General features: G+C 38.6%; 11 protein-coding genes across 11 annotated transcripts; 7 read left to right on the plus strand and 4 right to left on the minus strand.

The window, feature by feature from the left end:
• Positions 1-324: 324 nt before the first annotated feature.
• CSA1 (Csa1p) lies at positions 325-1341 on the plus strand (the record flags this gene model as incomplete). The annotated part of the gene is made up of 1 exon (XM_022818128.1): positions 325-1341. The coding sequence occupies one exon, from the start codon at positions 325-327 to the stop codon at positions 1339-1341; it is 1017 nt and encodes a 338-aa protein (XP_022674827.1).
• Positions 1342-4495: 3154 nt separating this feature from the next.
• On the plus strand, positions 4496-7606 carry VSB1 (Vsb1p; the record flags this gene model as incomplete). The annotated part of the gene is made up of 1 exon (XM_022818130.1): positions 4496-7606. The coding sequence occupies one exon, from the start codon at positions 4496-4498 to the stop codon at positions 7604-7606; it is 3111 nt and encodes a 1036-aa protein (XP_022674828.1).
• A 367-nt stretch (positions 7607-7973) lies between these two features.
• Positions 7974-8411, plus strand: KLMA_20506 (uncharacterized protein; the record flags this gene model as incomplete). Its single annotated transcript, XM_022818131.1, has 1 exon — positions 7974-8411. The coding sequence occupies one exon, from the start codon at positions 7974-7976 to the stop codon at positions 8409-8411; it is 438 nt and encodes a 145-aa protein (XP_022674829.1).
• A 167-nt stretch (positions 8412-8578) lies between these two features.
• On the plus strand, positions 8579-9502 carry KLMA_20507 (uncharacterized protein; the record flags this gene model as incomplete). The annotated part of the gene is made up of 1 exon (XM_022818132.1): positions 8579-9502. One exon carries the CDS (start codon positions 8579-8581, stop codon positions 9500-9502), a length of 924 nt encoding a protein of 307 aa, XP_022674830.1.
• A 70-nt stretch (positions 9503-9572) lies between these two features.
• Positions 9573-11510, minus strand: UTP8 (Utp8p; the record flags this gene model as incomplete). The annotated part of the gene is made up of 1 exon (XM_022818133.1): positions 9573-11510. One exon carries the CDS (start codon positions 11508-11510, stop codon positions 9573-9575), a length of 1938 nt encoding a protein of 645 aa, XP_022674831.1.
• A 295-nt stretch (positions 11511-11805) lies between these two features.
• SYF2 (Syf2p) lies at positions 11806-12447 on the plus strand (the record flags this gene model as incomplete). The annotated part of the gene is made up of 1 exon (XM_022818134.1): positions 11806-12447. The coding sequence occupies one exon, from the start codon at positions 11806-11808 to the stop codon at positions 12445-12447; it is 642 nt and encodes a 213-aa protein (XP_022674832.1).
• A 52-nt stretch (positions 12448-12499) lies between these two features.
• KLMA_20510 (uncharacterized protein) lies at positions 12500-13762 on the minus strand (the record flags this gene model as incomplete). The annotated part of the gene is made up of 1 exon (XM_022818135.1): positions 12500-13762. One exon carries the CDS (start codon positions 13760-13762, stop codon positions 12500-12502), a length of 1263 nt encoding a protein of 420 aa, XP_022674833.1.
• Positions 13763-14133: 371 nt separating this feature from the next.
• Positions 14134-14604, plus strand: RSM18 (mitochondrial 37S ribosomal protein bS18m; the record flags this gene model as incomplete). The annotated part of the gene is made up of 1 exon (XM_022818136.1): positions 14134-14604. One exon carries the CDS (start codon positions 14134-14136, stop codon positions 14602-14604), a length of 471 nt encoding a protein of 156 aa, XP_022674834.1.
• Positions 14605-14728: 124 nt separating this feature from the next.
• PKP1 (protein kinase PKP1) lies at positions 14729-15943 on the minus strand (the record flags this gene model as incomplete). Its single annotated transcript, XM_022818137.1, has 1 exon — positions 14729-15943. The coding sequence occupies one exon, from the start codon at positions 15941-15943 to the stop codon at positions 14729-14731; it is 1215 nt and encodes a 404-aa protein (XP_022674835.1).
• Positions 15944-17132: 1189 nt separating this feature from the next.
• On the plus strand, positions 17133-18038 carry GVP36 (Gvp36p; the record flags this gene model as incomplete). Its single annotated transcript, XM_022818138.1, has 1 exon — positions 17133-18038. One exon carries the CDS (start codon positions 17133-17135, stop codon positions 18036-18038), a length of 906 nt encoding a protein of 301 aa, XP_022674836.1.
• A 366-nt stretch (positions 18039-18404) lies between these two features.
• Positions 18405-20249, minus strand: TPA1 (oxidative DNA demethylase; the record flags this gene model as incomplete). Its single annotated transcript, XM_022818139.1, has 1 exon — positions 18405-20249. The coding sequence occupies one exon, from the start codon at positions 20247-20249 to the stop codon at positions 18405-18407; it is 1845 nt and encodes a 614-aa protein (XP_022674837.1).
• Positions 20250-20879: the final 630 nt, after the last annotated feature.

The following is a 20879-nucleotide window of genomic DNA, read 5'->3' on the forward strand; positions in this document are numbered from 1 at the left end:
AATGAGCAGTGTAGTAGCAGAAGAAGCTATTTTCTTCTTACCAAACGATGGCATCTCTGACGCGTCAAGTAAACGCGTCAGTCATATCCCACGTGACCAATATGAAAAACAAAAAATAAAATAAAATAATGATTAACTCTTTAATCGCTAATAAAAAAAAGAAGGTAAGTATACTTACCAAATGCGCCTAGTTTTTAATCATTGATAATGTCAAGGCAGTAAAGCAGAGGGAGGAAAGGAATTCTCACGGATAAGCATTGTTAAGCAAGTGGCTTTATGAACTAAAATACTTCTCAATTTGTTCCCAGAAACACACAAGCGAACATGGATAATCTAAAGCAGTATTGGAACTCATGGTGGTATGAAAACGATGGCAGAAAGTACGAAGACTACCCTATAAAGAGGAACCGATACCAGCCAACTAAATTACCCGAAAGGTACAGAGTGCAGAAGCCCAAAACTTCGCTTCGCTCGGTGAGAGTTCAGCCGGAGAGAAAACGGGAGCGGGAACGTGAACGTGAACGTGAACCAGAGGTTAAAGAATACAGAATACCCAAAACAAACGTAAATGTCCGTTCAACTTGGGAAAAGGTCAAATCCCTATTTGAGACTGACAAGCGTGATTTGAAGCAGATGAAGCAAGCCTACGTAGATTACAAATTACCATCAACAGAGGCCAACGCAACCCAAGAGGCAATCAATAACGTAATAGCGAATGAACGTTTTAAGAAGAAGCTCCTGGAAAGACGTTACGAGAAGCATATGCTGGATGAATTAAGACGCGGGAGGAGAATGCACAAGAGAGGCAGGTCGTCAGGAAGAGGTGTGGCTGATGATGCACCTCTGTACGAAAGGACCATTAACCATGCGGACGAAGTTATTCTACTGAGGAAGAAGATCGACGAGTTGGAACAAAGGCTCTCGGACACGATAGAGGAGCTAGTGATCACCAAGAAAAAGCTTGAATTTTCACAGGAAAAGAACGCACTTCTCGAAGAATTGTTCGATGATGGGAACATGGAAACTGAGTATGTGAAATCAAGACGACACATGGCGAATTTACAAAACAGCTCGAGGAAACCGGAATTAAAGCAATTACCGCGTTCGCCGTCGCCAGTGTTACATGTGAATCCGATGTTCACGTCGAGCCCCATACGCGCCACCACGACTACGGCAACAGAAGGCCAACAGGATAATTTTTACGAAAAGTACCCTCGAATTCCGGAGACGGAGAATTTAGCGAATTACCGCTCCCCAACTCCAGCCAACGGAAACGACCATAACGACACCTCGCTTTCCCCGGTAAGAGTAGACTACTCCAAGTACAGCAATGGTTTGTAATATTACAAAATAAAACTGAATGAATATAGTATTGTTATTGTTATCATTATTATTATTATTATTATTATTATTATTATTATTATTATTATTATTATTTAATGTTATTGAAAATATCAAATGTTATGATTATTATTAATATTAATTAATATTACTATATATTACGACTATTCGTCAATCATTATTATGCTTTACGATTAAAAATTCAACATGCAGTACTTAACATCAAAGAGACAGAGAAGAAAACACGGTAGAACAAGCATTCCGGTGGCTAACATCGGCAAAAAAAGGCGCGTGTAGGATGTATATGAGAATGTGTGAATGGGGGCGAGGGGTGCGGTAAATATATACAAGATTCAGCAATCGAACAGAAGTAGAATCGAATCATCCCATCTACTTCTCATATATTTCCTCCTCTATCCTAAAAACCTGTGTGCGTGCGAAACATAAATATATACACACACACAAATCTGTCCTGCCTCAAGTAGAGTTCTTCCTCTTGACGGGGTACTTGTTGTTGATCAAATCCGCCCTTGTTACGACTATTGGCGGGCTACTGCTCTTGAACGGATTTACTGTGTCAAAGAACTCCTTCGTTCCGTGAATCCATGGTGTTATCATACAGCTCATAGACATTGTGCAATATTGTAGTGCTATACTGTAGTGTAATGTAGGGGTAGCAGTCTTAACGACGGTATACGTGTGTGTATAAAGCTATGCGAATGCGAACAGGGCTTAAAAAGAAACAAAGAAACAAATTAAACGAATATCCTCCAGACGTTCAACTATCAACTTGACCGATGCTAGTTACTCGTGTTAGTGCTTGAGATTGAGTCTGTGCTTCAGCTCTACAGCTGAAAAAATACCAGAACACATAGCAACCCGCTTCCCCCAAACAAGTCCGGTCTCACTCGCCCCAACTCTTCACTATATATACTTTACGTACAAAACCTCACATTTATTAGCATCCCAACTCTCATCAGAGATGCATTACAAATCTTACGAATATACGTACAACAAGGAAACAAACAAGCAAACAAACGGCGCACACGCACCGTGAGACATGTGTGAAACCGAATGAACAGGAACAATGAATGAGCATGAGCACAAGAACCCCTGCATATGCAAACAGCTCAAACGACAACCAAAGCCTTGATAAAACTGCAGCGAGGCTTTAAGCAATATCTCTCTATACGCTCTTGTCATTCCATGGTAACTACTACTATAGCAGGCTGTAGTTCCACCTCGCAAAAATACGGCAATACGTGCGGACGCATATTCGTATGTTCGAATAGCTGCTAGGCTAACTAAACAGCGGGTAGGAAAAACGGGGGAAATGATTTGTAAAGCAAAAAAAAAGGAACAAGAAAAAAAAATTGGGACGAATGTAGAAATTAAGTTTCTACTATAAGCGGAAGGGATTAAGGGCAGGGCTTAGTATGGGGGCTCAGTAAGTTTTTGTCATGAGTTTGTTGTATATTTTGGGTTTTGTTAGTGGCTTGGGAGTGCTCGGTTGGCACGTTTGTTTACAACAAGACAGGTGGTAGAGGCAGTGTGTATCTATCTCTAGAGTGAACGTGAGTACGAGTACGAGCGTTATGCATTGTCAGTACATAGGAAGTTTGAGGCTGAACCAAGCCTACTGCGCTAGTGTTTATTTTTGGGTATCTTACAATTAGTCTATGTGCTTTTTTTTTTTTATTTTTAAAAGAACCCATTATTTTCTTGAGCTAGTACCACTACTGCCAGAGTGGAGCAGACACAGGTAATATCTAAGTAGCACACCAGCAACGTCGGTGGAAATGAAGTAAATGTAAATGGGTAGGTATTATTAGTGTTAACAGTAGCTAGGGTTCAGGCAGGAAAAGAAAAGAAAACAAAAACAAACACAAACCAGTCCCGAGCTAGCGGTGTTAGATCAGGCGTTTAGTAATTGCGACTTCTTCTCGTATCTCCTTCGTGCTCTTCTACGAGAGCGAGCGAGTTCTTGGTTTTTATTTTTTTCTTGTGGTTTTTCTACCTATGCAGATGAAGCCCTGTCTTCGAACCCTATGATCATCGGATTTAGTTTTCCATTAGGTTCTGCATGGAAGGAAATAAGAGGGAGGAGGCAAGCTCTTTCCGCGATGTGCACAGTGTGTTCCGCGGAGTGCCCTAAAGTGACCGGGGGGAAATCTGAGGGTCTGAGAGACAGCCATGCGACACGCGGGCAGAACTCCGTGCGAGAGCTGTGTGTTCGCGTTTAAGCCGATGCATCCGCGGAACCTTGGCGTTGGTATTCCGCGCTCGCGCGCTTGTGCTTGTGCTTGTGCCTGTGCTGGTGCTCGCGCTTTCGTCCATGCACACCCCGATCCCGTCTCGGAGGATTTCGGATATACGATTTCTAGGTCACATGACCAAGTCACGTGGACGTAAATCTTTTTTTTTATTATTTTTTTTTTTTTCATGGGGCAGGCAGGGTGAGCGAGTAGAAGAAGGGACCCTCGTTCGATACCTATCTCTGGGAGGATTTCAGGAAGAAGAGGGTAACACCTGGAATGCCAAAGTATTATGAATGAAACTGTGGAGCTTTCTTTGGCTACCAAAAATTGTGGTGGTGGTGGTGGTGGTGCTGATGCGATAGGCGATTTTGTCATTTTTTCGGTCGATAATGATGCCATTCGGTCCATGCACGCAGTTTCAGAGAGAACTAGCGCCAAGTCTGGCGCTAGACTTGATAATTGAAATTGTGAAGAGCCCACACAGTTCCTTTCTGAACTTGATCAATTGCCCTAGTTTGTCCCCTGTATCGCTCTTCTTCGCGTTTTCCTGCCTTTAGTATGGATTTTCGATGGACCAAAAGGTCTTCTTCATCTATTTTTTTTTTTTTTTTTTTTTTTTTTTCCTCATCATTATCTATCTCTATCACCTGAAATTTTCATGCACAGAGCAAGTAGTCATTCAGTCATACTGCAATTAAGAAACATATACAGATATATAGCATTTGAAGTATGTTATATAACATTGCAATGTTTTTTAACATTGGGAGGGAGAGAGATTCAGTGGTGGTTTAGCGTTGAATCTTGAACTCCAGAGTGACTTTTTGAATCTGTTGTCTTTAAGGTTTCGCGCACTGTGTGTTGAGACATAGGTAGAGAGCAGAGCAGAAGCAGAGACAATGTCTGCGACTAGAAACTCATCTTTTTCGATATCTCAGCAAGGCCAAGGCCAGGGCCAGGGCGGTGCCAGAAACAGGAAATTCTCATTCCAAATGGGACCGACATCTACGTATTTGGGGCGTTCATACGTTGGGTCGTTCATTTCTCCCCCATTTGAGGGCAGCAACGAGATGTACGAATCGAAACTGCCCATCTCTGGCGACAGCCCCGCTAATAGCAGAATGATCCACGAAACGGGCAATTTACATAAACAGACAGCAATGCTTTCCAATACTTTTGATGCCGGAAGCGATGGTGTCAATGAACTGTCTGTGCTTTCGCCGGAAGAACAAGAAGAACTCGATCGTCAGGCATTGGATATCGACAAGACACTTGATGGGCAAAATCGCGGCGACATGCTCCAGGATTCAAGACCCATTGTATCGGGTGATGTGGATGATGATATCAATTTCTCTTCCAGTTATATGCAGGATGATACATCGCTGTTGGAAATGTCTGATACAGGCGAGAACTTGGCATTGCTTCCCTCCAATTCGCACAATTCCTTCTACCTTGAGTATGGAACTTATGATGAAGAGAGCCAATCCCAGGGCATGGGAGGCCACTATGTGTCGTTGCTTCCGGATGGACCAAATACAAATTCTGTCCAGATGGGCCGTAGTGCTAGGTCACATTATGATGCTGCAAAAGACCTAACTTACCGTATTGTCCAATACACTCCGGCTGTCGGACTCGGTCTTCTTTTGAACATTTTAGATGCGTTATCCTACGGTATGATTATCTTCCCAATCACAGAACCCTTGTTTTCACATCTTGGACCAACCGGGTTGTCGATGTTTTATGTGTCAACTGTGATTTGTCAACTGTGCTTTTCTCTAGGTTTATCCTCATTCCCATCTGCCATCGGGTCTGAAATGATTGAGATCACTCCGTTCTTTCACACAATGGCCATTTCTATTATGAATTCTATACCTGAGGGTAACGATGCAAAGGTCATCTCAACTACAATCGTTTGCTATGCTCTAAGTTCCGTTGTCACAGGTATAACATTCTTTTTACTAGGTAAGCTTAAGTTAGGGAAAATTGTCGGATTTTTTCCCCGTCACATCTTAATAGGTTGCATCGGAGGTGTGGGTTATTTCCTTGTTATAACTGGCTTGGAAGTGTGTACCAGGGTTCCTGAGTTCAAATACTCTTGGTCCTTCTTGGTATCATTGTTCACTGATAGTGATATCTTGTTCAAATGGTTGACCCCAGTTATCTTAACGCTCATTTTGATCGCCGTCCAGTCGAGAATTCACAACTCTTTGGTCTTACCTTCATTCTACATTATCGCATTACTGCTATTCCATTTCATCGTGGCATTGATTCCAAACCTCTCCTTGGATAAGTTGCGTGACTCAGGATGGATTTTCCCCAAAGTTAGTGCAAAAGAAAACTGGTACGACTTTTACAAACTTTATGACATTAATAATATCGAATGGGGACTTATTCCAAAACAGATACCAACAATGCTTGCTTTAACTTTCTTTGGTATTTTACACGTGCCGATTAATGTTCCAGCACTAGCCATGTCCTTGAATGTTGACAAATATGACCTTGATAAAGAATTGATTGCCCACGGCTACTCAAATTTAATATCTGGGTTAATGGGCTCCATCCAAAACTACTTGGTGTACACTAATTCCGTTCTATTTATACGTGCTGGTGCTGATTCACCTATAGCTGGTATCATGTTGACTATTGGAACCTTCATAGTCATGGTTATTGGACCAGTGATCATATCATTCATTCCTATTTGTATTGTTGGATCATTGATCTTCCTGCTTGGATATGAATTAATCCAAGAGGCAGTTATAGACACATGGGGTAAATTGCAACCTTTTGAATATTTGACTATATTGATCATCGTTGTCACAATGGGTGTTGTGGATTTCGTCGTCGGTATCATAGTGGGTATTCTTCTAGCATGCTTCTCATTTTTGGTAAACTCCACAAAGCTACAAACAGTCAATGGAGAATATGATGGTAAGGTCGCCAAATCCACAGTCTACCGTGACTACATTCAATCAAAATTCTTGAGAAACATTGGGGAACAGATTTACGTCTTGAAACTCCAAAATCTTTTATTCTTCGGTACCATAATATCAATCGAGGAAAAAGTTAATAGTCTCCTTGAGAAAAGTGATGCCGATGCATCTAAGAAGAGAATTAAGTACCTAATTCTTGATTTCAAGAATATCAGAGCTAAGAGCATTGATTATAGTGCAGCAGAGGGTTTCAATAGGATCAAAAGATTCCTTGAGAAAGAGAAAATTTATTTGATCATAAGTTCAATAGACAAAAACGACCAAATCTATATTGCATTCGATAAGATTGGTTTACTTGAAAATGTTGAGCTATTTAATGATTTAAATGGTGCCTTGGAATGGTGTGAAAACGAATTCTTAGCTAGATATCAAAAGCTCAGAACCAAGACAAGGGCAAAGAAACTGGCTCAGATGAAGAGAACCCAAAATAGGCTTAGTAAATTACCCATCAATACTCCAAGAAACCATCAGTTCGTTTCCGAAGTTAGAAATATCTACACAGAAGAAATGGAAATTCAAAAACTAAGTGCAAGTGATAGCAAAGAACGCCCACACTTCCTCTCTATATTGTTAATGTCTATCAGGAAGTTTAGAACCGACATTCAATCTCAGGATGAGGTCAAAAGAAGAAAAGAATTGGATCTTTGGAAACGTTTAGTACCATATTTCGAACAAAAAAAACTCCCCCCACATACTCAAATACACCACGAGAACAACATGTTCATAGTTCTCGAATCTGGTGCTCTCAACTTAACACACCATTTGACTCAGGGTGAATTCTATGAAACGATGTCTTCTAAAACAGCCTATGGTGTCTTAAACAACAATACTCAATACGATCCTCAGGCTGTTACAATTACCACAGACACTGAATGTGTTATTAGCTTCCTAAACTCCGAGACTTTATCAAAAATTAAATCTATGGACCCCGAGCTATACACTGAATTGATCTTACTAATAATGTCCATTTATAGAGAAAGATTCCGTGAACTACTTGGTTATTCTTTAATTAGCATGTGACTGATATTTAATTTAATTCTTCAAAGAAGAGCATTTTCATTTTATAATACCAATACAATATATCACTAGATAGACACTAATAGAAATTTACATTACCAGAGTTTTCATCCAGTGAATCAAGTCACCTGTCAGGCAACTAGCCAGCAATGCAACCTGGACTGGAGATCACCATGTTTGCTTTTTTTTTTTTTTTTTTTTTTTTTTGCCTGAAGCCATATTGTATTTGGACCTGATCTTCATATATAAGGAAGACGAGGTAACGACACTTTAAAGGAAAAAAAGGGAAGAGAAACCCTTTTAGTACGCTAGCCCCACCAAGCAAGCAAGAAATTAAGGACAAAAAATACAAGTATTACAAGAAATAATAATGGCTTCACACAGCAATTCAACTTCATCCCCTGTGTCAAAAGTGGTTACCCCACGAGATGTAGAGGAATATGTAAAGGAAAACGCATTAATTGATGACACTGAAAGTGTTACCTCATTAAAAGCTTCTAATATAGACCTGAAAAAGAAAGCTATCCCCGACTTTAACCAGCCTGCCATCGATGGGGCAGAGTTCCCAGAGGAGTATGAAGTGGAGACAAGGACAGGTTTGGTGAAAGTTTCAACTTTACATAAGTTAAATAGACAGGATACCAGAGTTACGCAGCATTCGTCAAAGAAAGGCATCGAGAAGGAACATGAGCCGCATGGCTATAATGCTGAGAAACTCCAGAAGCGTATCGAACAGAATCAAAAGGAAATAGATAACTACCACAATAGGTCTGGATTCAAAAAGTTGTTGGACAAGATATTTGGCTGAATGTTTCATTGTTTGCCGTGCATATCTCTGTATTATTTCTTTGTGCTTATTTTTAGTCATTAATAACATATACGAAAGACTATAACGCATACTTAATTATTTGTACCCTTTAAAGTGGTTGATACGTTTAAAAGAGAGAAAGAAGATAAGGTTCTGCTGATGACATAATGTGTATCTTATTTGCAACTACAGGGCACCCCGATTATAAGCTCATCGTAATATCTAATCGAGATGAATTTTTCGAACGGAAGACTCATTCCACATGCTGGAATCACGATAATTTTATACTATCACCATATGACTTAGCAGTTGAGAGAGAAAAGCATGGGTATGGGACCTGGCTAGGCATCAACAAACGAGGCAAAATAGCTGTAATACTAAATTCCAAGCTGAATCAGAGCCAAGAGCATGCAAAAGAAACAGCAAGGAAACGCCTTCGGTCAAGAGGTATTGTCCCCATCAAGTTTTTGGAAAAGGAAGAAGACGGTACATCTTTTGAGGACTGGGATTCTTGGGATAAATTCAACTCGCATCATAATTATTTAGAGCATACTGGACCTTTCACGCTGTTCTATGGCGATATCAAATCAGAAAAGTTCAATGTTATCGACTACTTGAAACATTCGACGAATCCTTTCAATGATAATAAACACATGGTGGTCTCTAATGATATATTTTATTGTTCAGAGGGCTTGCATAATGCCAGGTGGAATAAAACTAAACAGGGTTATGAACTTTTAGACAAATTAGTGAGGAGTACTCATGGTATCTCAAGAGAAAGTTTGGTCGAAAAGTGTTTTGAACTCGCTTCTAATAGCCATTATAATGACGAAGCAAACATAGATGAAATTACAATGTCTAATGTTTATGTCCCACCTTTAAAAGTGGTGGAAAATCCGGATGCTATATGTACTTCAATACCGATTGGAAAGTACTATGGAACAAGATCACAGATCGTTATTCTAGTTGACAAGGAAAACAATGTAACATTCGAAGAGCATGTGCTTTTTGAATCAGATAGCGACCAGGTGCATTATTCCGCAAATAAACCAAAAGAAATTATCAAGTTTCAATTCAAAATCGAAGAATGATGTTAAGTGGGTTATGATTTTATGCACAAATAGTTTTTTTATAAGAACAGCTACACAACAGTATACAACTTTAGCAGTCTAAATATTCTACTGTGTAGGCAGATATAGGTTGTGTATTGGCTGAATGTGAGGATGAACTATTTTTATTATTCATGTAAGCGGCATGCCTGGTGTCATTATCTAATAAATGAAGAAGTTCAACATTTTGCTCCACCTTCGATACTTGCCTATTGACGAAACTGGATAGCCTTTCTAAATATTCGTCGTCTAATGAGAACAAACCAATAGAATCTATAATCAAACTCATTAGTTGGAATATTTGTGGTTTGTTGAGTTGTAAATCTGTTTCTTGTTTTTCCGAATTCAAAATCATATCCAAAATATTTGTAATATCGATTTTCTCGAGCTTTTTGATACCTAGTTTAATAGATTCCTTCTTATAGTCTTGCAAGACTCTTCTAGTGATATCAAGACATAATTCTGCATTCGTTATGTTGAATAATTCTGTCAACAAATCATCTAATGGAAGATTTGGACATGTCACAATTGCCTGTTTGAAAAGTCTTGGGTTATTTTTTAATCTTACCAATAGCCCTTTGGCATGGGCCGGAGGGAATAATGGATGTGTTAGAAGGTATGTAAGAGCCTTGGGGTACTCGTCTTGGAATTTGCTAAACAAGCAATCAATAATTTTAGTGAGTAGTTCAGAGTCGTTCAAAAATCTGTCATTATCTGTGTAGTATTCTTTATTCAAAGATAACTTTTTAAAGAAAATAGCATCGAAATTGTCCGCTTTTTTACAGGCTTTCAAAGATTTAATAATATCCTCATAGTCTGGAGAAGGTAATTCAGCATCATCTTCATCATTAGACTCGTTAAAGAGTTTTTGTAGCCTTTGTTTTTGCTTGACCATGAAACCCTTTCCCATGCAATCCTTCAATGTACCGGTTCCCACATCAATGTTAATAACATCAAGATAACTGCTTGGATTAGCGCCATTTTTGGTAGAGACACCTAGTGCAATTGTCTTTCTGTTGGAATCAGAGTTTTCAGCGATAACTGCAGTTGATAAAAGCTGAATACACTTTATGTTTCTTAGCTCCTTCTTGAATAAGATCGCATTGTATAAGAGGTCCACTAGATATATGATATTATCAGATGTAATCAACACACGGTTCGAAGAGACTGGTTTGATTGATACGATTGCACCCTTCTCAATAAATGGAAGTTGGATACTTGATTGAAGTTGTAGGTGAGGAAGTTGGTAAATGGAAAGCTCGTTGGAGTCTTTCAACATATATAATTTACCAAATTGGTAGCACAATTTCGCATCTTCTAGACTGTTATTTTCCAAAATTATAGAGTTTAGTTCCACACATACTTTTGAATCATTGACTTGGAATAGCTTATAGCATATCTTGTTGCTCTTCAATTGACACAACACAAACAAAAACTCGCTTCCTTTGCCGTCCTCAAAAAATTGAACGAATTCCAGGTTATCATAGGCTATGTCAATGGTATTCACTAGTTTCAACTGGAAATCGAATGTTTGAATCAACCCATTCTTTAAAACCACTAATACCTTCTCAGCTTCTGGATATACCTTGATACTGACTGCCTTGTCTTGTAGCTTGAACTTGAATTGTGCCGTGATATCAGCATTTGAAGACGACATAGCGTCCTGAATAACAGGCTTGATAGCAAGATGTAGATGCGAAGTTTTGGTAGCAAGTGCATAACACCACACCTCTTGATCATCTGCTATTTCTTTTACATCACACGCAGTGATAATGTTAGTCGAAGGAATAGACAAGTTAAACACTAGTTTTGGTGTTGGGTTAATAAGGTATTGTGATACGCTTGATCCAGAGATACCAATATTTACCTTATTTGCAGAAGGATTTAAACCATCAATTGTCTGTAAATATTCCTTGTTACTAGCATAGTTGCCCAAAGATGGAATCTTAGGTAAAGCTGATAGCCTGAAAGGTTGCGAAATAGATGCCATTCTCACAGTCGAAACTTGGAACCAACAGTAAGTAGCGTTCTATAATTACTAGTTCGATTTCAAATGCTCACGCAATGATTAACACAGTTTAATGTTTGGAATTAACTATACTATCTTGTACCACCTCCTACCTATCTCTTAAGCAAGCTCATCGCATATCTCATCTCATCGCATTCAAATGTTTCAAAATTTTCAGTCTTTCCTTTTTCTTCGGTTTTATGTATTGCGGGTAACCTTGATTTTCTAAGAGATTGATATGAAATAACCATTTTAAGGTTAGGCTGAATAACTTGCGATGAGCTCCAAATATATAGAAGGAACACTACCTACAGGGAGACAAGGGCTGCTTGATCAATACCATATAGATATGTCGGAAATAGATGAGTTAGAGAGGAAACTTAAACAGTTACAGAAACAGAAGAAAGATGTTCTTCTGAGAAATCAGAAGGCTCTATTAGCTGATAAAAAGCAGAATTCTGGACAACGAGTACATGGTGTTGTAGATACAGAGGAGTCGATTAAAAGTCAAAATAAAAGGTACCAGTTGGGAAACCTCTCAGAGAGTGCAATTAATTATTCGATAAGAGAATATGAAGAATGGGAAACTAGAACTCACCATTCACGGAATAACAGAGCAGTTATGGGAGATTTCCAAAGTATTGCGAAGAATAGTTATAAGAAAGAAGTACAGAATCTACCGAAAGGAACAGCGCATGAGCTTCAAGGTACAATAACGGAAAAAGGAACAGTAGTGGTTGAAGATAATCCTGAACTGATAGACAATATAGCCAAGTCCCTTAACGAACAAGCTAAGAAAAGGTACATGGTTAGGAAACAAAAGCTTGAAAAGCAAAACAAGGTTGACATTAATGATGGGTTCGTGAACGATAGCAATAAAAGGTTCAACTTAAAGTTGAAGGATGAACTAAATAAATGATCGTTATAATATTGGTATAAAAGTATTCTTTTTTTAAATTTTAAACATGACTTTAATTTTCGCCAGAATCTAGAGAGTTCAAGACTTCAAGATTTTCCTCTAAACTCTTAACACATTGTTTATAGTGCAATAGCTGGAAGTTATGGAAAAGCTTGACTAAGGAGATAATTTCAGTGCTGTCTGTTAGCTCACCAAGGAACTCCACAGTTTCTGAGGTTACAGACACGAATTGATCCTCGAGTTCTTCAAATAATTTAGAATCTGCATCTTCAGTTTCTTGGACCTTTTCAGATCCCTTCTGTTCAGTTGTTTGCTCTGTTTCTTTTGATTCAGCTGCCTTCTCAGGTTTCTCTTTTTCTTCAGAATTTGGCTCCTTAGTCTTTTCCTTAGTCTCTTCCTTTGTGGTTTCTAGTTCCTTAGCCTCTTCCTTAGCCTTTTGTTGGGCCTCCTTTTCTTGTTCCTTAATCTTGATTTCGTGGCGCAATGTGTCGAACTTTAATCTAGCATCTTGGACCTTAGCACGCAATTCATGTCCCTTTTTGAAATCTTCTTCAATTAATTTGGTCAACTTAGCGTTGAATTCCTTCACCATTAAGCTGTCCATCTCAGCCTTACTTTGATCCATTGACAATTGGCATTTAGTCCACGACTCAAATACCTTTATTAAAGCCTCAATGTCTTCGTCATCTTCGTCATCTTCGGCATCTTCGGCATCTTCGGCTTTGTCGGTCTCAACATCTTTCTTTGGAGTTTCTGATTCTTCCACGTTGCCTGAAGCTTGCGATGTGGCAGTAGTTTCGTCAACCTTCTTCGATTCTTCCTCCTTCAATTGCTTCAACACTACTGCGGAGTCTGCTGTAGCCTTTGATAAGGCTTGTGCAAAAGATCTTGGCAACAACCCATTTTCGGCCCCTTCTGCCTTCGCCTTCTTGGACGCAGCTTCTTGCTTCTTCTTACTAAATGAAAAGAAGTCCTTGTTACCACTCCACCAATCATTGAAAGACTCCGTTAAATTAGGGGGATAGTCATAACCTTCTACTTCAAAAGTCTTTGTAACCATCAATAACCTCTTGCAAATCTTTTCAAGCGCGTCACTCTTTTGCTCCAAAAACTTATACTGTACTGGGAGTTGACTGATATCATGAACGGTTCCTAAAGTCTCCTGCAATTGATGTCTCCGTTTCAGGATAGACAATCTGGTCTCTGGGTCGTCAAGATGAATTTTTTCAATAGCAGAAGAGAACTGCTCTTGAGTACGATGTGCCGCATTACTGATTGAATCTGTAATATTATTAAATGATAGTTTACTGAACATGTTTCTTCACTGCTTAATAGTTTATAATTCCAAGCCTTGTATAAATTGGTGCAAAATAGAACTCCAAAATACTCCAAGGTTTCCTTGTGCTCTTCGCTTTAATAATATATAAATATATATTTTTTTGGACATTTAAAATGGTACGTTCATATCGGATCGTAAGTTAAAGGTATCCTTTTATTTTAAGAATCTACCTTTTTTCAAGTTTAAAAGAAATATTTCAAACATGGAAGAACTCTCAATATTGAAAATTTTATTAAAATAATAATCAAGTGTAATACAAGAGAACGAAATAAAGCAGAGATCAAGGAGACCTAAGCACTCAAGTAACACCTATCGGTGGGAGATATAAATATAGTCATAAGAATAAAATGTTTTCTCGTTCCAGTGTTGGCTTGAGGCTATTTTCAAGTACTAGGCGTATGGCCAATAGCATTGATCAAAAGCTTTTAAAAGATGGTATGAACGGATCCAAGACACCAACTGTGAAAAAGCTAGAAGGTAAATTAATCAGAAACTTCCAACCGGGAAGTGTGTACAATCCATTTGATTTTTCTCTGGAAAGAATACGTCTAGATAAGAAGTATGGCGTTCGTCCAGGATCTTACGATCCATTTGACAGATTGAAGATTAACCCATTGGACCTATACACAAACCCAGAATTTTTATCCAAGTTCGTATCTTCTACTGGTAAGATCCTACATAGAGATGTTACTGGTCTATCGGCAAAGAACCAGCGTCGCTTGGCCAAGGCCATTAGAAGGTGCCAGGCTATAGGATTAATGTCCAAGGTTCATAAGGATGTTTCCATGCTTCCTCAAAGAACAATGACCAAGAATTAAGCCGATTAAGGGCAACATGTGCGCTCCATGACAGGTATTTTGTAAATATAAAATGTCATAATTTGAAACTTAATTGAATAAATAAGTAAAACTATTATATACTTTGTAAATAAGGAAGAATTCTTCATCTCACGAAAAGTTTATTTGAGGGTCCTTGTAGTTTGATGTAGACATCCGTGCCCCAACCCCAAAGAGACTGTATATCTAGAGTACCGTTAAATAGCTCAAGATATGCTTTGCACATTGGCAAACCAAAACCCATACCAGCGACATTCTGCACTTCTTGGCCAGGCAAAATGTATGCACTCATTCCGGTGTCTTTGGCGTCCTTTTCCGTGGTAGAAAAGGAATAATCAAATATGAGGTCTTCTACTTGCGGGTTAATACCTCCACCAAAATCTCTTATTCTAATTTCCAGCTGTTCGTAGCTCTTCACTATCGTAACTTCAACTTCTCTTTCGACGTTGTTTTCGATATGGGCCCGCGAGCTATTTTTCAACACTTCTTGGAGTACATATTCCAAATCAGTGGGAATGTAGGAAAACTTGACGTCTGCACCATCCATAATCTTGACTGGGACCGTTTTGTCATACTTGATAAACGTTAAATCGTTGACAAATTCATTAGTCCTCAAAACCAAGTCTGAAATATGCAAATCTTTGTGAATAACACCAATCTTATCACGCGTATTCTCATCTTGTTTTAATAACTCCAGATAATTGGTGGTTAGAAGTTTCATTAGAATCCTATCGTGCAAATGGTTATTCAAGAACTTGAATATTTTTTCATGATCATAGAAGTTGCTGATCTCCTGTAATCCGTTAGAGAGCGTAAGCAACGTGTCTTGATGATCGTTTAGGAACTCTTTTGTCAAATTTTGCATCTTGGCAGTATCATATAGGTCATATGGATACTCTATCGACAATAACGACTCCAACGTTTTCAAGTAAAGCCGATTCGACTGCTCAATATTAGGATTGACTAACGCGATATACGGAAGTTCCTGCAATGCTGCTAATCTGTGACATGTTAAGGTCAATAAGATATTCAGAGTTTTGATTGTCAGAAAGTACTGCTCATTGTCTTTTAGCGGAGGTTTATGCTGCATAAGAAATGCCCAGTCAATTTTAGGGACGTCATATGACGAATAGTCCTTAATCAAATGCTGAATATTAGAGCGAATATCATACATTTCTCTAAAGCTCAGTGCTGCCAGTTTGTGATGGTTGTTAGTGTGTTTAGCGGACATAACGCAATTATTAAAATTGGAGAAAGAACGGTATCCATTTTTAACCTTCCAAAAGGCTTCTTTACGCAAGAAAAGTCTAGCAGATGCCATGTTGAAACTGTTAAACTTTACTGCACCTTTTGTTCCACAACGTAACAAGAGCTTTTTCTGTCTCTGGTTATCTTTTAAAAGCTTCTTCCTGTTGCTAGCAATGGCCTTTTTGTACAGATGACTCGTAATTTGATTGGAAAGGCTGCGTCCTTAATTTTTCATTTTTTTACGCAAAAATAAAATATCATTTTGTATATGGAAGATGTATAGGTGCCGACAATCATCATACTAAATTTCTGAATTGATAAGTAGAGAGATTAGCAAATATAAAATCCAGACAGTCATTGCTACACATTCGGCATATTGTAAACACATTATGAATCTAACCTACATAAGTTCACTACCTCCCATTGTCCCAATCTCTCCTAAAAAAAAAAAAAAAGAACACAGACATTCTAGGAATATTGGTGCTAACTTCCTGTCATTTATTTATGTCCTCTGTCTAATATTCTACTCTTTTCTCCGTGAAATGTTACTTACAATACACTAAACTGAACTGGACAAAATACAATTATTCGCCTATGTTATTTTCCGTCCAAACCGGCATAATTATCGTCAATTGGTCATCCAAAGAGGAACAAATAACTTAAATTTCGGCGATGATCTTCATAGCACTGTTTGGGTATATACACTTACTATCTAAAGTAAAAGAGCGGTGTCTTACATAATGAAATCAAAGAATTCCCAGTTCCCAAAAAGGCTTGGTGACAGTTTTCACCGAGCAGTTCTAGTCTGCCTAAATACTGTGTGCCGAATATAGTAGCCGAAAACAAAATTAAAAAATGAATAAAAAACGGGTCGTATTGTTTGTTACCCGAACAACGTAATCGTCTCACTTTCCCTCCCTTTCCGTAAAAGCCTGTTCTGACAGCGATAGTTATTAGAGGGAGAAAATGGTAGTTCGAAAGAGAATGTCAAACAAGATGAGTTTACAAAAAAAAATGCGTGGCTTAGTGAACAGAATCAGAGTTTCTGGTTATTTTGGGCAGTTTTTTGTTGTTTGCAGTCTTTTATCATTCTTTTTACTAAGGAGTGTACATCTCTGACCAATTGATAACGAATCAATAACCGTCAAGAATACTGATCTAAAGAGGAGCGTGTTTTTCCTTTCAAAAGAGTGTAACAAATCAATCAGCGAACACCAAAAGGGCCTTATCATTGATCTAATAACTAATCACTAGAATCTGCAATGTCTCAATACTTTGGTACCTTTTCCAAAAAAGTTCAGGAACTGTCTAGCTCAGTGTCCCAAAAAGCCCAAGAAGCTCAATTAGACCAAAAGTTTAAGGACTTGAAGACCAACACTTCTCTCTTTGCCAATTCCACACAACGTCTGATCCAGGAGAAGTTAGGCCAAGTCACCGATATTTCCCAATTGCCAGATGAGTACACGCAGCTTGAAAACAGGGTTGACAAGATCAAGTTGATCTACGAGAACTTTTTGAAAGTCACCAAGATATACGAAAATGAGAGCTATGATTACCCAGGAAACATTAAGGAATCTGTCGATGAGTTTTCTAAGACTGTAGGCGGTAAGTTGCACGAATTATCCAAGGCTACAAACCGGGAACAAGCTCAAAGTGCTCTATTGTCCTCTCAGTTGAAGGAGCCAAAGACTCTAAACTACGCATTGAGTAAAGTCGCGTTGACGAGCAGCGAACACGTCGAGGATGATGTATTGGCTAACTTCTTGGCTAAATACAGCGATGTACAAACTAAGATTGCCCAATTGAGGCTACAACAGGACACCATGATCCAAACTAAGTTCAACAAGGCAATCAAGGAGAAACTAGATCAAGAAATTGCTGCATCCACCAAGGCTCGTAAATTGGTCGAGCAAAAGAGATTGCAATACGATGTTGTTAGATCTAACAGATTGAAGAACACCAAGCCAGAAAAGCAAGCTGCTTTACAAGTGGAGGAAAGCACTTACGAAGAAGAATTTGCCAAGGCCACAGATGATGCTATCATTGCAATGAGCAAGGTCGTAGAGTTAGCTGACTTCACTACCAACTTACAAGAATTAGTCGCTGCTCAATTAGCTTATCACAAGAACTCGGCAGAGCTCTTGGAGGAGTTAGTGAATGAGTCGTAACTCATTTTCTAGTCTTATCCCTTTCAATAATGACAACTTTAGTCAATATTTTTTTTTCGAACCATTTTTCAAATCCACTTCTCAACCGTTGTTTGTTCTAATGCTGATTTGCCCTCTCTTTTCTTTCTCTTTTAAAAGAGCGATGCAACTCCCTGATAGTTTTAGCGTCATATAAGATTTATATATATATATATTCACCTCAGCAATAGTTGAGCTTAATGTAGAAATGTTTTTAATATTAACAAATAACGTACTGTACCTCTTACACACAAAAAATAATATAAAAATTATAACATACAAAAAAAAATCGAATTGCGTCTCGATATAGTGTTTATTATCTATCATCGTTAATTCTTCTATCGAGTTTTAGTTTTCATCAACATCGTCATCATCTTCATCATCATCTTCATCATTTGATTTCACGTCCCATTGAATGGATATATCCCATCTGCTGGACTTGGCAGCCCAGCTAACATATTTAATAAACTGCAGAACATTTTCATCTCTTAAAACCAAGTTCAATGAATTCCAACTTGCTGGTTTATTGATCAAGACAGATTCACCAGTATCATCTGTTCTATAAACTGCCGCATCGTCGTCAGCATCTTCAGATTGATTGTTCATATATAGCTCGTATCCTCCAACTTCTCCTGATTCCCATCCCTTGGTAGGAGTTAGACACAATGTGCATTCCAATACAGCTTCCACAAAGCCCGGAACATTCTTCAATAATTCGTTGATCTCAGTAGTTGTTGCCAAAGTGAAATCTTTGCCTGGTCTGAATCTTCTAACTAGAATTTGCTCACTTAAGATAATTAACTTAGTCAATTGAACGATCCATTTCTTGAAAGATAAACTTTGTAAGAAAGTAACCAATTCACAAAGTTTGGCTTCACAATTTAGCTCTTTTTGATTGGAGATTGCATCCAGAGTTTGGTAAAAGTTTGGTAGTTCAGTTTTGTTCAAAGCTTCCTTAATGTCCTTCTCATTTTGGAAGTTTGTGTATGATTTACCATCCATATATAGATATCTCCACTTATGGGGTGGCAAAGATGTTTTCCAAGGATGTTTAACATCCTTGCTTTCATAAGGACACTCATAATTGAACTCTTTATCTTTTATTAATTGTAACAACAACTTAGAGTATTCCTCGTTCAAAAATGATTCAATATTGATGAAAGAGTTTTCCAAAAACTTATCGCTCAAGTTCTTCATTAACTCAGGGGTCAAGTAGTCTGGGTTTAAGAACTGAGATAAATATTTGGTATCCTCTTCAGTTAACAAGTCTTCTGATTCCACTAATTTTTTGGACTCGAAGTGGGACACTGGTACTTTTTCCACCTTTGGGAATTCATAGTCTTGCAAAGGACTGTTAACTAATTGCGACAAGGTACTGATGTTAGTGTCAATCCATTCCTCTTCTTCACCTGGAATATATCCTGGTTCTCCCTTCTGTGGAATATGGTACCAGCCTTGAATAGACAATCTGTGCTTGTCCACCTTGACTTCTTCGACGTCATGGAAAGAGAAGCCCGGTTGGACCTTGAAAAAGGCAATTTGGTTGAACTGAGGCACCAATTTAGCAGAGTGATCGCTATATGGAACATTAGGCACAATGCTTGGGAAAAGTCTTAGTGCACCACCGTAGTGCTCTTTCCAGACTCTTTCCGGCTCTGGTAAATACAAAATGAAAGAAACTCTTCTGGAGCCAATAACGTCATCGTGAGTCAAAAGGTGACACCCCTTATCGTAGGTATTGATACTGATATCCGTCTTGGATCCTGATAACTTACCTGATTGAGTCACATCTCCGATGAAGTCTCTGTATTTTTCAGAGTACAATAGCTCACGCAACTTCACCAAATTTGGCAATTTAGACAAATCCGAATCGTCTAATCCAGACAAATTAGCCAAGTCACCGGATTGATTTACCTTGTAGATATCGGTTTCCTTTTGAGTGAAGTGGATATATGTCTCGATTTCCCGGCGCACGTTCAAAAGCAGTTCAGGGTCCACAAGATCACGAATCGTCCCCCAGTTGTATGGCTTTGCATCGTGAATCTGTTGCTTTAAATCCTTTTGAAATTTCTTATCCCAGATTTTAGGGTTGAATGATGCAGAAGCAACTGCCCCCTTATTCAAAGACCGGGCCTTTTCCGATCTTCCAGAATGGTGATCTTCTGCTGGTCTCTTAGCTTCGAGTCTGGTCATCGCGCTATTACTTTACTTTTCTTTTTTTTTTCTTTTAAATCTTCCTCTAGTTTATCGCTTCTCTATACACCCTCTTAAACGAGATGAGCAAACTAAGCGCAAAGTTGATCAGAAGTATTTACGATACTGAGACTGAGACTGCAACAGGACTTTAAGTACTGAATCAAGCTCCTAGCACAACCTAACAAGTAAGTTATAGCAGTTCACAACACATATTTTTCTCTTCTTATTCCATTTTTTCTTTCTTTTCGCACATCAGTATTCTCACCTTATGTCTTCGCTTTTATATTTCCATATATTTGCCTGTAATTGTTCCAAACGACGAGTTTTAGAAGAAGTGAGCTCATCGTGGAAAGGAAAGAAAGAAAAAAAAAGGTACACACACATACATATTCGTACAGTTTGTACGTTACATAAGGTGACACTACTGTGCCCACCATTCGGTATAGAAGTAAGTTTCTTTCATGGGATTCTTTTCCTAAAAGCGTTACGTCTGCTGTGTCAGCAGCATACCGTATTTTGGGAGACGGTGGGGCTAAAAATGATCCACGTGATACTCACGTGCAACAAATATCCAGCCTTTAAAGGAAAAATCAACGTACCGTTGTTATATACCCCAGCACAAAGTAA

The sequence above is a fragment of the Kluyveromyces marxianus genome, chromosome 2 (genome assembly GCF_001417885.1).
Source record: "Kluyveromyces marxianus DMKU3-1042 DNA, complete genome, chromosome 2".
NCBI classification, from domain to species: Eukaryota; Fungi; Ascomycota; class Saccharomycetes; order Saccharomycetales; family Saccharomycetaceae; genus Kluyveromyces; species Kluyveromyces marxianus.